At 42.3% G+C, this 16,891-nt stretch overlaps 2 protein-coding genes across 2 annotated transcripts in view; both read right to left on the bottom strand.

The window, feature by feature from the left end:
* Positions 1-6,356: 6,356 nt before the first annotated feature.
* Positions 6,357-11,797, bottom strand: LOC104548209 (coiled-coil domain-containing protein 162-like). Its single transcript, XM_010194159.1, is given in 6 exon segments — positions 6,357-6,503; positions 7,298-7,407; positions 8,077-8,197; positions 8,617-8,755; positions 10,554-10,771; positions 11,702-11,797. Coding segments are annotated over 6 exon segments (831 nt in total).
* Positions 11,798-15,970: 4,173 nt separating this feature from the next.
* LOC104548208 (transmembrane protein FLJ37396) overlaps positions 15,971-16,891 on the bottom strand; it is a 53,836-nt gene continuing 52,915 nt past the window's right edge. Inside the window, 1 exon segment of the mRNA XM_010194158.1 lies at positions 15,971-16,084. Within this exon segment, the coding sequence (XP_010192460.1) occupies positions 15,971-16,084 (114 nt within the window).

Below are 16,891 nucleotides of genomic sequence, written 5' to 3'. Positions count from 1 at the left end.
AAAGAGGAAATGTGACCATTGCCCAGAAACTGGGAAAAAAATGGAAGAAATTTAATCCAAAACAGCAAGCAGGTTAAACTCCTGCGATATGAAGCATTGTTAATGGTGATAAACACCATTATGCCAAATGGGGATTCTGGTTCATACCATATTCCGTAACCTGGTTCACCCTAATTACAATGTCCTTAATAAGAACAAAATTAGTGGATTCACGACAAGTATAGTCATCAGGCGTTCTTCTTTTTTCAAAATAGCAGACTTCCTCCTGAAAACTGTTCTTAAGGCAGAGGAAAGCAGTTTCCTTATGCAAAAATCAAGGTTACAGAGGACCGCTGGAGGTCCTGGTCCGCCTGGCAGAGGTATCTGCACAGAAGCTCTACCACTCAGTGTTAACTCACCTTCTTACCCTTGGTGTCCCATATTAGTTTTACCTGCTCATTTCATCACTATGTGTCTGAACTCTGATAACTTTACCCTTGTTGCCTGTCCATGTTTCCACTCCTTGCAATCTTTCTTTTTTGTGTTTTAGTCCTTTAAGAAGCTCCTTGCTAAGGCAAGCAAGGCCATGTTTCTGCTTAACTCCCTGGTCTTCTTGCATAACAGAGCAATTGGTTTTGAAATCTCAAAGTTTTCTTTAAAAATCAACCAGCTTTCCTCAACACTGTTCCCCTCTTGGCAGTTTCCCAGGGGTTCTGCATAGAAATTCCCTAAATAAGTCACAGTGTGGTCTCCTGAAGTCCCAAGTCCTTTCTCTGCAGCATAATTTTGCAACCTTTCTCCTGATTCTGAAGTCATTTCATAGTCACTGCAGCCTCATATGACACTTCATCACCAGGTTTTCCCTGTTTGTGAGCAGCAGAAGTAGAGGTTTACCATGGTTGGCTCCTCTAGCATTTGCTTTTAGGATATTGTCAGTAATGTTGTCTAGAAGCTGCCTAGCCTTTCACAATGCTGTGTTCCCCTTCCAGCAAATTTCCAGGTGGATAAAACCTCCATAAACACCAAGGCCTCAGATCAAAAACATTGTTCTGAGCCCTATATAGACAGGCCCGTCCAATTTATCCTCTTGACCAGGCAGTCTGTAACAGATTCGCCACTGCAGTCATTAATCATCACTGACGTTCCTCGCTCCTCTGACCTTGACTCATAGGCTCTCAGTAGTACATCCCTGCATTTATACATGAGCTCTGTGGAGGTAATGAACTCCCTACACAGAGTGCAATTCTCGCCCTTCTTCCCTGCTAACCCTTCTTCAACACCCTGTAACCACCCATGGCTATGCTGTGCCCCAGTCCAATTGCCCAGGACTCTGCTCAAACCACAGCCCTTTGCACATGAGCTCCCCACGCTGCTTGCTCACTGCCTCTGCACAGTCCTCCCAAATGGGGATGTGGAAGTCTCCCTGCAGCCTTCTCACACACAGACCTCCTCCATTTCCACTGGTTCTTCATTTACTTCTGGGTGTCCCTATCCCCCAGGTTCATCAGGGGTGTTGAAAGCCCTTCTCACTCTATTGTCATTACAGCTATATCCTTCTTTGCCAGCTTCTCTGCTCGAGAGATCTGCAGGCATATTTGCTTTCGACAGAAGTATTTAGCCATTATCCATTTAATCTCATTTGTAGTCACTGACTGACTACCATAATTTTAGCACAAATTGAACTTTGCTGAGGAAGAATATGTTTGACTAAAAAAGGGATTAATTTGGAAGCTGTAGCCTGGAAAGTAATTTCCGGCTTTAGTTTATAACTCCCAGACCATCAGTTTTGGGGGCACTTTTTCAAAGCATAAAGCTGAATATATTTTTGATTCTAAGTAACCTCAAGCGGGAAAAAATGATTCTGTCCCCATTCTTTTACGTGACCAGCTTGCACAACAAGAAGATAAAATTCCCATCAGCACATTTGTCAGGGTCACTAAAACATCACATTCTCTTTCCCCCACCCTAAAAAGGGACAACGACAATACATGACAATGCTGACATATGATTGAATGTGAGTTCACATTTATACTTCTTCAGATCCAAGTTCAGCCTCTCTGATGTTCACATGTGTAGAAAGCATGGTGTTAAGTTTCACTCAGGACAGACAGAAAGCAGAGTTCCTAAGTTTCAAACCAAATTCAGTTCAAATACATGTAGTTATTCAGGGACTAACAGCTGGGTTTGGCCTGAAATTTCGGCACTTGGAGCATAAACACACAGTCCAAAATGATTGATTCATGACAGCCTGACAAATGAGTACCCATTAACAGAGCCCAGTAATGAACCACCTCCATGCTCTTCATTCAACCAGTGTCGCAAATAGAATGCAACAACTTAAGCCATCTTCAGCAAGCTTAACCAGGATATAATCCTTGTGTTTGTTTACTGACAGGCATATGTATTTCCTTACTTTAGACAAATGTTCTTCCAAGCCACCATTATTTTTGGTGCAGCCAAACTTTTTCTTCAATCATATTGTTGACTCCCTCTCTTCTCACTTCACTGATGATTTCAAACACTCGTTGCTCAATGCTAAGGCGATAGACATCCAACTTTCCCTGCAATTACAAACAGAACTCATAAGAGATGAAGTGTGCACATATGGAAAAGCCACATTCAGATTTCAGAAGTCGCTCAGCTACAACCAGATGGTCTCTCTTCATAACTATTTTCCTAGAATCAAAGTATCAGGAACACAGAGCAATATTCTTGCATCCAGGGAACAAGAAGTGGAATTTCAGTTGTATCATTTGCTTGCAACCTTTTGGCAGTCCTGGGATGTACGTATTTAATGGAAGTAGCAGCACCATGGTGAAAAAATAAGCTCTCTGGTGAAAACTGGACTCACCTTCAGGACTGCAAAATCACAGTATTCCTCAAGTCACTATTGCCTTGGCCACAGACATTAATGGGCTTCTGGACCATCAATTAAAACCTTGGGGATCTGGTGCAGGTAGCTGCTCTATAGTACACATGGTCCCCGTCAGGTCAGGTTTTACAGGCTAGACCAGGGTATCTTAATTTTGTAAGTAATGACGTATGTCGCTCCAAAGAAATCAGTGGACTACTTGAAAACAGTGGCATTGTTAGAGTGAGCAATACAATTATGCAATGGACATGAAGTTTCCAAGAATATGCAGAATATGACAAATTATATCCAATATCTTTGTAACTACAAAGAGCTTCCATCAGTCTCTCTAATGTGGTACCTGATCCTTCGGGAATACGCCTCCTCTCTTGGAAAAGGTACACTATTTTTCTACCAGACATTTTTACAAGATGCTTCTAGCAGCAGGAGATAAATGATTCACCCATTCATCCACCTGGCACATTGCAGCAATTTATTCCTTTGAGTGCTACACTTGTAGGCAAATTATACAGCAGCACAAAAAAGAAAGACCCATCGAATACTCCTTCTTATACTGTACCTACTTTTAGATGGACACAAGTCACAAATAGGTTCCGCACTAATGATTCATATTCATGCCGAACCTCTTTCCTAATCTTTTCTTTGAGACCAAGATTTTCTTCCTCTAAGTCAGCGAGCTGGGCTCTGAGAGCAGTTATTTCCATCATCATGCCGTGGCACAGCCCCACAGTCTATCACAGCAGAGAAAGTGAATGAGCGAAGCTAGGGATGAGCAAACACCATGGCCTAGGAGTAAACAATCCAGAGGTCTGAATGTGTTGTGTGATACTTAATTAAATAGAGCAAGAATAGCTTCCTGAGTGGCCTGATGAAAAGAATCCATTGATAATATGAAATAATCCATTTCGTACATCTCTGTTGGTCTTAGAAACATTTTTTCCCTGGAAACAGTATTGGCAGTTGTGGCAGTTCACAACCAATATTTGAAGGGGGCAAATGCATCAGTTTCATATATAACATTAAAAAGTCTGTTTCTGATCATCAGGAAAGAAAGATCTCACTAATAGGTATGAAAACTGAAAGAAGGAAATATGTGCAGAGAACAGAGGAGCAGAAGGATTAGGGAGCAGGATTAGGGAGTCTGATCTTAGGAGAAGATCCTGTGCATGGCTTGGCTATGTTGGTGATCCCAGCCTCCCACAGCATAATCTCCCCTGCCTCGAGAGAAAGTCAGAAGAATTGTGAGCAGGCTTCATTGAGTAAGCTGTGAGGTAATACATAAAATACATTTATTGGAGCAAGTATGCTGACTGCTGATAAGGCTGTACATACAGACCATTTAACATGATAAAAACAATTATGTTTTCCATTTGTTGATATTTGACAATTAACATACGCTCAGAGGTATGAACAGGTTAGAACAAATAGGAAGGTCCATCATCGAACTTCTTAATAAGATTTAAATGCCAGAATTTAAATTTCACATAGGTAGGTCATTGCTGGGTATAAATGCCTGGTCATTTTTCATAACACTGAACAGCATTTGCAGCCAGATGAACACAATGGAGGAAAGCTAAAAATCATTCTTAGCATGTTACGTTATTCAGATAAGAAATAGGCACAACTGCAGACTGTAGGCACAGCCAACAGCACAATCTGATGTCAAGGTTGCCTGGCACCTCCGTGTGCCAGATCTAAGTAGTAAATGCTAATAACCACTGGATTCTTGCTGAAATTTTCTGTGTCAATGTTTTTGTCTTCCAGCAAACATTACTGACAGACTTCTGAAAAGGAATGTTGAGGGAAAAATACATGTATTTTAGCCCTGCTGAAAAATTCTGGTGATCTTCATCCAGAGCAGCACTAGTTTTCCTCTGTTTTGGATGTCTTTTTTGTAAAATCAGCAAAACATTGGTCAAATCCTAAGCCTTTGTTGGAGAAAAAAAACCCCAAAACAACCCATGTGGTTCATGTATGTTCCTTAGACACTTTTTAGTTTTTAAACTAACTGCCATCCTATTTTGGCTGATGGTGCCTGAAGCGTTCTCATGGTTTCTAACACCTCCACTGAGCAACTGAGCTTGCTCTTCAGATTGCAGTAGCCTCTGTAAATTGCTTTAGGGTAGTGAGAAGTGGAAGTGGAAGCAGGAAGTCTCTCCTGAGGTTGAAGCAGAGCCAAGAGACAGCTGGCAGCTGGCCTCCCTGCGCACTTCCTTCGAGTACAACACTGAGGAGACAGGGGGTGATGGGCTAGCAAAGAGGCAGGGGAGAGACTCCACTGCCCACAGGCTCCAGGAATATCCTACTGACTCCCCCTGTATCTTTTCACCTAGCTGAAACCTCATGTGTGTTTCTCATTTTCTCTCTCTCACTCCAGCCTTCCCAAGCGTATGGACAGGACAGTGAAATCAGGAAGAAGGGAGGGTGCTGACAAGATACTGTGCAGAAAAGGATATAGGGGCAAAAAGCTGGAAAGAACATGAGAAAGTGAGGCAAGAACCTGGTAAGAAGCCCAGAGAAGAACTGAAATCTTGCAGTCACTGATGAAGACAGATGAGAAAGGGAGCTCAGGAATGAAATCCAAAATGCAGGTGTTCCAACACTGCTGTGTAAACATCCCTAAACCTAAGCAGCCTTCTCTGTAGCGTAGTTATCTGTAGAAGCTGACATGCCTCTAGCAGTGGACCTTGAGGTGATGATGCCAAGCCTCCAAGTCAGCTAATAGAATACATGGATATCACATGATTCTACAAGACTGGCATTTCTGATTTATTGGCTGGGTTTACTTTAAAAAAATCCACCCACACATAGCAACTATCCCAAAAAAACACAGCTGAAGCTGTGAAGCCAAGTACTCAGATCTTAAGAGGAGTTGATTATGCAGCCGTGGTGTAGCACACCTGGTACCTACACGGCAGTATGGCTTATGTGCCTGACTTACTTCTGTTTCCTATTTCACTCAAAGCACAGGATTGAATTGTCCTGGGAAAATGCTTTGTGTAGGAAGAGAGACCTATCAGTCAAAGTTTAGGGTAGAAGGTTACCAGTGTATCATCCAGTGTGAACATGAAGCGCAGAACAGCAGGCCACTACTTTTGCCTTCAGGTTATCTTTCTTGTACAAATCCTAGCATGACTTCTGGCATTGAGCACAGAAACAGCAGCCCCAGTGCCATCCTAACCTTTCTTCTCAAAGACTGTCACCATGGGTCTGCACAGTGGAACTCTGTCTCAAATTAGACCACTAAGTGCTACCAATTGATAGACCACCATCACTGACCTGTGTCAGAGTCGTATTGCTTTGGTTGCCACCTTCTTCCACTGCGTGCAGCTCCTGAAGCAAAGCACAGAGATGCATGGTGACTGTGCTAGTGAGGCCCAACTCCACTTGACAACTTCCCAGCTTGACAGCTTGTCTTTATTTTTTATTTAGCAACTGCCTCCCACCCAGAGAAACCACCTGCCCCTGGTCTTGAAGAATAGAATTGACGCTCTCAGCATACTTGTTATTTTTGATAAAGGAGACGATGCTGCCGCTGGAGAATATTCTCATAAAACATGGAGTAGATCTCAAAGTTGCTGCGCTCTCTGGCCATGATGTCACAGCCCAGTATAGTGAGACACTGTGGTAAATTGCTTTTCCTAAAAGTAACCTAGAAAAACAAAGTAAGAAACCTTGCAGGTAGTCTGAGTCACAAGAGTTGCTATATACAGCATATGTCAAAGTGAAACACCGTCGCCTTATTGTAAATTAAATGCTTCTGCGACACCATAAATGGAGCAAAAATAAAATTATTCAATGTAAATGCTTTTGCCCAATCTACTATGTCACTGAACTGATGGAAAACAGATTTGACAGTTTTTTGACTGGTTCTATGTACAACTATATAATGTATTTTCTTCCATCTGAAGCTAAAAGAGAATTCTCAGTAGAGAAATGAAATCACTAGCTCAGCAACTGCCTGGATTGCAGTTGGGCCCCAACATCCCTTCTCTCAAAGAACCATGTTTTGTGTTGTTTTTAACCAGAAGTGTTCATATTTTTCATAAATATTTTCTTTAAATTTCACTGGAAAAAACCCCAACCAATCTAAAACTGCTTCCTAACAATCATGCTGGGTCTCTGATTTAGCAATGACTCAGGAAGAAGAGTTCCCACTCCCAAATCCGTGAAAGCCCTGCAATCCTGCATTGCGGTTGGCTATAAACCTCCAACCCTAACTCATCTTCACATTATTACAGTCCTGAGAGCTGAAATAAACCTGTCAGGAGACAGAAGGGCAGTACACAAGTTTGCTGCCAACGCTATTACAAACCAACATAATCTGCATCTAAGCTCATAAGCTTAAGAAATGTGTTTCGCTTTTAGGTCACTGACAGGAGCTTTAATAAATAAAGCTGTAAACATGATTTAGCTGTTGCTTAGATAGAAATGCAGAATATGTACCTCTGTATCTGATTCTTGGTAGTTTTCCATCAGCCTTTGAACAAATGTTTCAACTATCTGTGGTCATACAACTAAGAAATTTTCTTGCAATGCTCTGTGTTTCCAGAGTTCTGTGCGAACAGAGAGAGAAAAAAACTAACAAAACAGACAAAAAAACAGAATAAAACCACACATCAGTGGGTATCACTGTCACAAAATATTGATTCTTCAGTAATCCCTGGGATTTGACACTGGGTATGCTTTATAAGCTTAGGGTTTCTCAGCTTTCCTAAAATGTTTACAACAAAAGGTAAATGTCATTGCAAACAAATTGCAAAGCCTGTGTTGAGCAGCAGTATCAAATTCACTCTGGTATCAAAGCCAAAATGCAATTTCATTATGGACCAGTTCTGTCAATAATGGCCTGGCTCACAATTGTGTATTGGAGCTTTCGATAAATATTGAGTAAAGAACATGACTTTTGTGTGAAATCAAACATTTCTGTGCACCAATTATTGCTGCTTGCAACCACAACTAGTGGCAGTAGGGCACAGCTTTCTTCCCTTTCATTTCCACATTTTCTTTGTTTCACTATTTGTGCCTGTGAACACCCAAATTGCCCACACTAAGCGTCCCTGGCCTCCAAATGGACATCCAGCAAAGTGGGGAGCTGAAAGCAAATATGCTCTCCTGTTCACACACAGGACAAGTTTTTGCTGCCTTTATGCACCAAGGCTACTTCTGCCACTCAAGACTGGGGCTCCTGTATTTCCCAGGAAGGGTGTTTTAATTTTCCTTACCAGTGGGGAGACTGCTCTCTTGTCTGGCTCTTTCAAATATCACTAGAGTAATCTCCTGGTTTATTTTCTTCTGCACATCACGGATCATGTGGATTTCTAGGCTTTTCAGAAGCTTTTGAAGCTAGAATCAAGTGTAATACATAGCTCTTACTAAATCTCTACAAAGCAACCTGCCAGCTAGCAAAAACTAGCAGACTAAACCAAAGCAATTACCATTTCTTTCTTCTATAAAATACAGTACTTTCAGATACAGTATCAAGGTTAATTTCATTTGGGGGTGACTGTATGCCCAGTGCTGTGCCACAGATATTCTGAATGGAGGCAGGTTCCCCTGTTGCTTTGGGCTGTCCCAGGACCCACACACTCCAGTCACCACACCAGAGGTGTCATTGCAGACCCTCTTGTGTCACCCACATCTGCCAGACTTCCCCCCATGACAGCCTCCACGGGCCTCTGCTGAACTTCACTTATCAGAAATTGCAGGAAAACATGATGCTGTGTGGTGCCCTGCAATACCCCCCCCAACAACCCTCCCCTTACCTGAGACACTTTCATTTCCATTTCGGATGCTCCTCTGGGAGGAGGTATGTGCTGAATGCTTGTGATGGGCTCTCCAAACTCCTCCTCTATGCCCCTCTGTCTGACTATGGCTTTCATGGCCGGATACAGGATATCTGTGCTAAAATCACCAAGACAGGGGTATTTCACAAATTCTTGCCCAAAATTTCTGTGTTCACATTTACTTAATTTTCCTTTTTCCTCCCCTGCCCCTGTTCCTATCCCATCCAGAATTTGATTAAGTCTCAACTCACTGCATTAGCCTTGCTCGACCTACAAGGGGGACAGGACAGTCTCTTCTTTACTGGTCCTGCCTTATTACATAGTTCAGTCATTTCTCCAAGTTTATAATAATACAAAACTAAAATGGAAGGAAAGGAACAAGGGGTCAGCCAAATAAAGCAGGGAAATCTGGTCACTGGTAAGAACTTGTCTATCACTGAAGTTCAAATAGACCAAGAAACTCCCTTCACCTCCTCCCCTGCTCTCCTTCCTATCTGTTCTTGGGTTTGCTAAGTGCCTCTGAGAGCTAAGTGCCAAGGCAGACTCACACATTGCTCTTAGAAGCAGAGGAGCCATTAGCCAGGCATATATATACCTCCTTACATTTTATTGCTTTAATCACGCTGCCTTTTAAATCTGACACAAAGGTTAGCACAGAGCTTAGAGGGGGAAGCCGGGAGCTCTTATCTATGGAAGGGGATGGGTAGGGATGTGGAAGAGGGAAACACAGGGGGATTTTTGGGTACAGTACATTTGGCAGATTGCCTGCTACAAAAGAGCTGTTGCAGGTGCTGCTACAGAATCTTCTCTTGCTCAAAGGCTGGTGTAAGCAAAGCCAGGGGCAGGGAGCTCACCTCTCCTCCCAGGAGGCAGTAACTGCTAAGCTCAATCTCGGGCATCACCACAAGAAAGCTCTAGGAGATGCTGAAGCTGGGGCTCTCCCACAGTTCCCCAGTCCCATGGCGAAGACCAAGCTGTTGCTTGCTCTGCATGGAGAACTTGTGCTCTCGACTCCCAGCCCTCCTGCAACCCAGTCTTGCTCTGCCCCAGAGCTGCTCCTTTGGCAGAGTTTATAAATCAGAGGCAAAGACCGTGGGCCCCCACCGTTGGACTGTGCTCACTCCAATCTGGTGATAATGCATGGGAGGTAGCTCTGGGATATAGATAAATGGAGGCCAGAATGGAGCAAATCTGATACCAGCTCCTTACACACACACAGATTTTCTGTGATGAATTCAGTCTTGCCAATCTAAAATGCCTTGGCCTTGTAGGGACAGGCTCCCTGAGCATTGCTTCCTCTATGCTCTGTTGCATGACAACAGTGTTTTCCAGTGCCTTCATGGACGGATTTCACCCTTACTGTGTCATCTTTCTCTTTCACTTCCTTTTCTGTGATTTCCGGGGACAAGGCTTTTAAAAAGTGATGTTCCATTTGCTGCTTTCAGAAGGGCCTCTCTGATGGAAATCTTCCAGTTTTCTATTCTTGACTGCTCAAAGTTGAGCCAAGTAGGAGGGTTAGAAAGAATTCTGCTACAATTCATCTAACAGGCTTCCAAAATTTCCATTTATTCAAGTACTGTATTTAACATTGTTTATGGAACCTGAAATACAGAGGCGGGTCACATGGCTGAGAAGAATGCACTTGTAAAACATCAGCAAACAGTCTGAATAGACATTGAAAGAGGGGGAAAAACAACCATACTGAAACAAAGAAACAAAAGGTAGCCCTGGGAAAAGCGAAAGTTCTAGATTAATTCTAAGGAAAAATAAAGAAAGGTAGAAATAAAACAAAAAGGCAAGTGAAAAAGGGTGACGGGGGAAAATGAATGGAGAAGGTGGAGACTTTTCTCATTTTTCATCTTCTCAGTCACTCTGGAATATTCTTGCATCCAAGGTAACTTACCCATATTGCTCACAAAACTTTGTAGAGAGGAACTGTATTGATATCCTCAGTCCTCAGCTTGATCCGGCCCCATTCTGCCTCTAATATTTCTAGTTGCTTCCATAGTATGAGGAAAGATCTCAGCAAGTTAAGTGATATTAATGGATCATGATGCCTCAGCAAAAGTTTGCACGTCTTTTTGTTGTTCTGCAACCAGTTAGCACTTGAATCAACTGTTTCTGCCAAATTCTGCTGGAAGTCACAGGGAAAAGTTCAAAAAACTATTATAAGCTTTTAACGTTGTTGGTTTTGGTTTTTTTTTTTGCTTAGTAGCATCTCATAGCAATATACAGTGAGACATGGGACAGGCTATTGCACAATCAGAACATGCAGCAGGGCTTTACACCAGTGTCCTTCAGGAAAAAAGGGCTACTTTTTGATTGCAATGAATACACACATACAGCAGAGATGGGGAAAAATTACACAGAAGTTAAATCCTTTGTTTTATTGCTGCTTTCCTCAAGTGAATCTCTTCTAAAGCATCTCTCTCTGCTTGGTTTCTACTAAAAGTACTGTTACAGAAATGAAACTCTTAGGTCTGATCTGGAAGGGAGCAGACCTTAAAATAACTACACTTGTCCTTTCCACTCATTTTACCTTACAAATCAATCAACTCATCTGTTTTCCATCACAGTTTGAATCTCTTCCCATTCCTTGAACGCAATATTTGTGTAGTTTCTGGCAGGCTTTAGGCACCCCCAGCAACCATTCCTCACATCCACATCCACCATGCAAGTACTTGGGGAAGTACAGCCTGGAAGTACCTTGCCACTCCTTGACTAGATTTGGTTTTGGACAGTGGCCAGGCTGTTCCTTTCCCCTTTGCACTGAGTAGCTCTTGATAAAGAAGAGCTGGACCTTCAGTGGGGTGTAGGGAGAAGTCAGCACAGTCTGTTTTCTCCAAAAGTCTGGCAATACCAACAGGCCCTCAAGGAGCATCTATCACTAGGGCTTCTCTTGAGAGCACTCAGCATTTATAGGAGACAATGTTGTTCCCTTTGCTTGAGTAGGTGAGGCTATTATGGCATACCTCAGGCTTATGTTCACAGGGATTTGGTTGCAAAAACGGGAGAACTACATGGAAGTGACAAAGTCCCAAACAAACGGGGTTGTCAGAGGTACCTGCTTGCTCTTAGCTAACGAGGGTTGGCAGTCAGCATGGTCCTCCACAGCATGGCCATAGCTGTTCTGCAGTATGTCCTCCATCAGAAACTGCATTGCCACCAGCTCCCCATGAGCAACTCTGCAGTCTGCATCACTCAGGCTGCACAGGCACAGCTGGAGAGGAAAGGAGAGTCCCTGAGGTCTGCTGCAAAGCTTATCCAGCAACAGCGAATCTTGGATAACTGTCAGCACAGGGGTTTTTGGGTTACAAACACAAATGGATTTCAAGATTTTAGCACCATGGTCCTAAAACATATACGCCCATGCATGAAAATTATTTGATTCATTAGTTCTAGCACACTACGAAAATTTTAAGTATAGGTTCATTATCAATAAAAATGCTCTGCTCTGCTTGAAGGAAGATCAAAAGTGAAGTAAATGGTAAAATGGGCTTTTGTACAGGAGATGGTTTTTGTTCACTTCTGTTCTTTAAAAAACAAAGGTGGGGTACGAAATAGTATCAGTTTATTTTCTTCCTGCATCATAGATTCATCTTGTCTTTATGTCTTTGGACATAAACACAAGGCTGCTGTCTCACTGTACCTGCATGTTGTAATTTATATTAATTGTGTTGTTGATAGTGACTGGAAACAATCCTCCATCCATTAGGAATGTCCTCCTAGGAAAATGCGTAAATGGCTAAAAGAATAGAGATGGTTGTTCATAAATAAGAACAACATTCAATTAGTTATGAGAGTCCCATCTAATCTGATCAGGAAAAGGCAACTCAGAGGCCAAGCTGCTATTTGATATGTGATACGCTCTGCTCTGACTTTGAAAGTAGGCCATGTATTAGAAAAGTGAGAAACATCCATTATCACTCCTTGGGAAAGATGCAGTAAGAGTCATTCCAGAATACATTTCCTACCAAGATGCTGTGCTACTTCTGCCTTCACAGAATAGCTCCCATGTTGTAACCTACCTACTGTCAATCATTTACTGCTGATCCTATCTCAGAGGCATCAGAACATCTTATTCATCAAAGATGTCCAGACTTTGCGTGCCAGACAGGAGTGGCAGAAAATTGTATTCCCATAAGTCAATGTTTGGGAAAGGCATTATTGAAGATGAAACGATAGTATCTGATATTGGATAATTAGCAGGATGGCATTGAAATGAGGAAATATGAGGTTAGAATGAATATTTTAAACTGCCAGCAAGACTCTGCTTTTCTTAACTTGACACCAGGTTTTTTTTTGCCGGTGTCATTTAAGGTGCCTCTTGAGCACAGAGGTATGTAATTTAGCATTATGTAACCCTGTGTGACACTATAGCTAAGAAAACCACTAGACCTAAATATCTTGCACACAACCATGACAGACACATTGGGCAAACAAAACTGCTGCCAGGTGATGAGAGAGCTCAGAAGGGCAATTCCCCAAAACTGAAAGTTATTAGAATCTCACCAATATCTGTAATGCAGAATAATTCAATTTCGGTGATACCAGTGTGATGACATCTCATCTCAAATTTTTATTATTCACCTTTGTAAAGAGTGTTTTCTAGAACTCCTAGTGGTGAATCAAGTTAATAAGCTGTGATCATGGGAAATTTGTTAATTAGCTATTAGCGGCCAGGTTCTTTGCACTGTGGTAGGGAAGGAATAAGCACACCAGCAAGAAGTGCAGAGGACTTTGATCTCCAAGCAGCTCAGTGTCAACGGAGGAAGGGTGCCTCTGAGGGTTCGCTTCACTCACCTCGGAGCTTCAAGGATCCAGAAAGCTTTGAGGCTTGAGAGCCTCAGCTGTGAAGCAAACACACTCTGAACCAGAGAGTTACTCAATGGAGGCAGTGCATGGTATATTCTGTCTGTAACACTCTGGTAGCCTGAAACATTCCCTGAGGACAGAAATGTCTCTCTGTAAATGAACCAAAATGTTGGTTTGTATTAAAAAGAAGTAAAATGACTTCAGAATTCTCCAAATGGTCTGTAACAAAATTAACTGCTCTTCATTATAACCCAGCATGGTACTGACTGGCAGGGATAGTGGCAGATATGATGATTAAAGCAAATAGATACAAAAATTAATGATGTCTACGTGTGTGAAAGTGCATCTGACTGGGAACATTCATAGCAAAACAGATGCCTTTACTAATGGTGCAGGATGCTTAGGCAGCCAATAAACTGGGTAATAATTCAGGAGCTCTACTACTTCCTGTTCCTGATACTAAGATAATTTCCTACACAAAGGGGGAGAACCACTAAAGTTTTCCAAGTTTTCATAAGTGCTTGTGAAGCTCTGAAACCTAAAATGTAGGCCACTTGGAGTGCAGAACTAGTTAACAACGACACTGCCCACTGATTTTTATGAGACCTGATCTCACACAGCAAATGCAGGGCTGTGCAGACGGCCCAGAGCCCAGCTGAGCAGCAAGAGCTGCTAAAGCAGCAGAGTGCAATTCCAGCACAGCTGTACACAGTGTTTCTGGGACGCAGCTGGCTCCTCATGCTTGGATTGCATCGTGCTGTGCAAGCACATACACAACACTACCTTTTACTGCACTCTATGCATCATGTAAATCTGTTACTCAACCAAGCTTAGCCATGACTTTGTAATTTCATTGCAGCCTCTGTGCCACCCTCAGTTCTCCTGTGCTTCATTTGCATGCTTGTAAAACAAAGGGCTCCTGTTCAACCAGTTCTTGCAATATAATAAACAATCCAGGCAGCAACTCTTTCTGTAGCTGCCCACCCTCCTTTGAATGGCACCTCTAAGGCCAGGATCTTGCTCTTTTGTTTTTGTCAAACACACACAAGCGCTTTTAAAAATGACGGGGAGTTTGTATCAGTTGCAGGACTAACAAAGGAATTACAGAGACAAATAACAGCTTCTGGGATCAAACTCGGTAGAGGAGTTCATAAGAGATTAAATGTGATTAGTGTCACACTGTAAGCCCTGATGCAGAGAATAAGGAAACTAATTGCACTGGCAATAAGGAACAAGAAAGATGAAGCATCTGATACATTGCATTTCTTCTTCCATCCTGTTCACACACAATTCCTCATCTGATGAAAATATTTTTTCACCAATTGCCTCTACAGTATTTTAATTAGGAAAAAAATAGAAATAAAAGCGCAAGGTAGTTTTATCTTCTTGTGAATCTCAATCTTTTGTCTACAAATACATACAACCACAACTCCACTGGATAGCACAAGAGTGGTCATACTGGCTCAAAGCAAAGGTCCATCCAGCTCAGAGTCCTGTCTCCCACAGTCAGCAAAAGGGGATGCGTGAGAAGATTACAAAAATCTTTAGAAGAAGCATATGCTGGTATTTCCCACAGATATTCCCATGGCCTCCAAGAACTTGTAGCTCAGGCATTTCCTCAGCCAGAGGTGATTGCTAAATGTCTCATAGCCCTTGGTAGATTTGTCTTCCACAAGCCTGTGCAGTCTCCGAGTCCTGTGAACTTTTACCACCTGCTGTGTCCCGCAGCAAGAAATCCCACGGCCTAATTACAAGTCACTTGCAAGAATCAACTTTTATTTGTTCAGAACCGGCTACCTGCTGTTCACCTGGGATGCACCTTATGCTGGAAAAGACCGAGCAGACACTCCTCACTTATCCTCTGCCTTTGACCGATGGTTTTACAGGGCTCTCCCCCAGCTGTGCTACTTGTTTCACCCAGCAACCTCTCATCATCCATGTGGCTCCTTTGGGAGCCTTTCTGAGTTCTCTGTCCTTCCTCAGGTGGCAACCAGAACTGCGTAGGGACATCAGTACAGATTTATTCAGCAGTGTAGTGGTGGAGGGGTTTTTTGCTCTCCTAAAGGGAATCAATTTGTTTGTTTGATTTTTTCATTGATCTTTACTGAGCTAAAATTTTGGCAGAATTATCTGTCATAGCTGAGATTTCACTGCTGCATGGTAATGGTCAAGTCAAAGGCTGTCATTTTATATACTGGGATTGGTTTTTCCCCAGGTGCATCATTTTAGAGACACATTGAACTCCATCTGCTGTTTTATTTTGTCGTCACTCTGTTTTTACAAAAACAGCCAGCCCTTGCCCTTGGTATCCTAGGTGTCTCAGTATCATGTACACAGTGTACTACTTCAGCTTCAGTCCCTTTTCAGTGTCATCTATGAGCACCTGAACAGCCTAGGAGAAAGCTTGAACTCCTCTGGGAAGCCACTGGTAATCTCCCTTATCCACTGGAAAAGTTGCCCATTTACAGCCTACTCCTTCCTTAATCTCAACTAATTATTTACAAATGTGACCACCTCCTCACATATCCAGTAGCTGCTTAGACTTCTTAAGAGCCTCTGTTGAAGCTATTACAGTTTTCAGGAAATCCAGACAAACTATATCAATCAACCCTTTATCCATGTTTGTTAACACCTTTAGAGAACCCCAATATGTTTGTAAGTCATGACTGCACTTTCCAAAAGTAGTGTTGACTCTTCCCAAATACATCATATTTGTCCATGCATCCACTTCATTACAGTTTCTGCTAATTTGAACACTATTCTGCTAATTTAAACACTGGGTTCATCAGCCTGTGATTAGCCAGATCACCCTTGCAGTCCTTTTTAAAAACTGGCAGCACATCAGCCACTTCCAGTCTTCGAGTATCAAGGCAGTGTTAAGCAAGAAGCTACACGCTATAGCAAGTACTTTGGCTTCTTTAAACAAAAAATAAAAACCCTTGAGTTCTTTCAGAATTTTTGAACATTGTCTGGTCTTGGCAACTTGTTCATTTTCATTTCAGTCTGCTTGTCCTATAACTTTCCCTTGCAACACTTTCAATTGCAGCAGCTCCTCTGATGCTTCCTCCCACAAAGAAAGGTTTTGGTGTGGGAACCTCCTCAAGCTCTTCCACAGGGAATGCACAATCATACAAATCACTTCTTAAAATGTGTGCTATTGATTTATCTTCACTGAACAGTCCTGATCACATACTGGCCCCATGGACTCTCTGGCTGGTTTCCTGCTCCTGGTATATTTGAAACAAGAATTTAATATTAGTCTTGTTGCCTTCAGCAAAATTTTTCCTCTAAAATCTTTGCTGGGCTGTCTTGAATCCTTTTACATTTATCCTGTCACAGTTAATAGTCCTGTTTTCCTCATTTGAATGAAAGTTCAGCTTTTTGAAGGATGCCTTCTTGCTTTAATAATCTGTTTAATCCTGTTGTTTAGCCATGCCAG

The sequence above is a fragment of the Mesitornis unicolor genome, unplaced genomic scaffold (genome assembly GCF_000695765.1).
Source record: "Mesitornis unicolor isolate BGI_N332 unplaced genomic scaffold, ASM69576v1 scaffold36301, whole genome shotgun sequence".
NCBI classification, from domain to species: domain Eukaryota; kingdom Metazoa; phylum Chordata; class Aves; order Mesitornithiformes; family Mesitornithidae; genus Mesitornis; species Mesitornis unicolor.
This window is presented reverse-complemented; position numbering and strand designations above follow the sequence as displayed.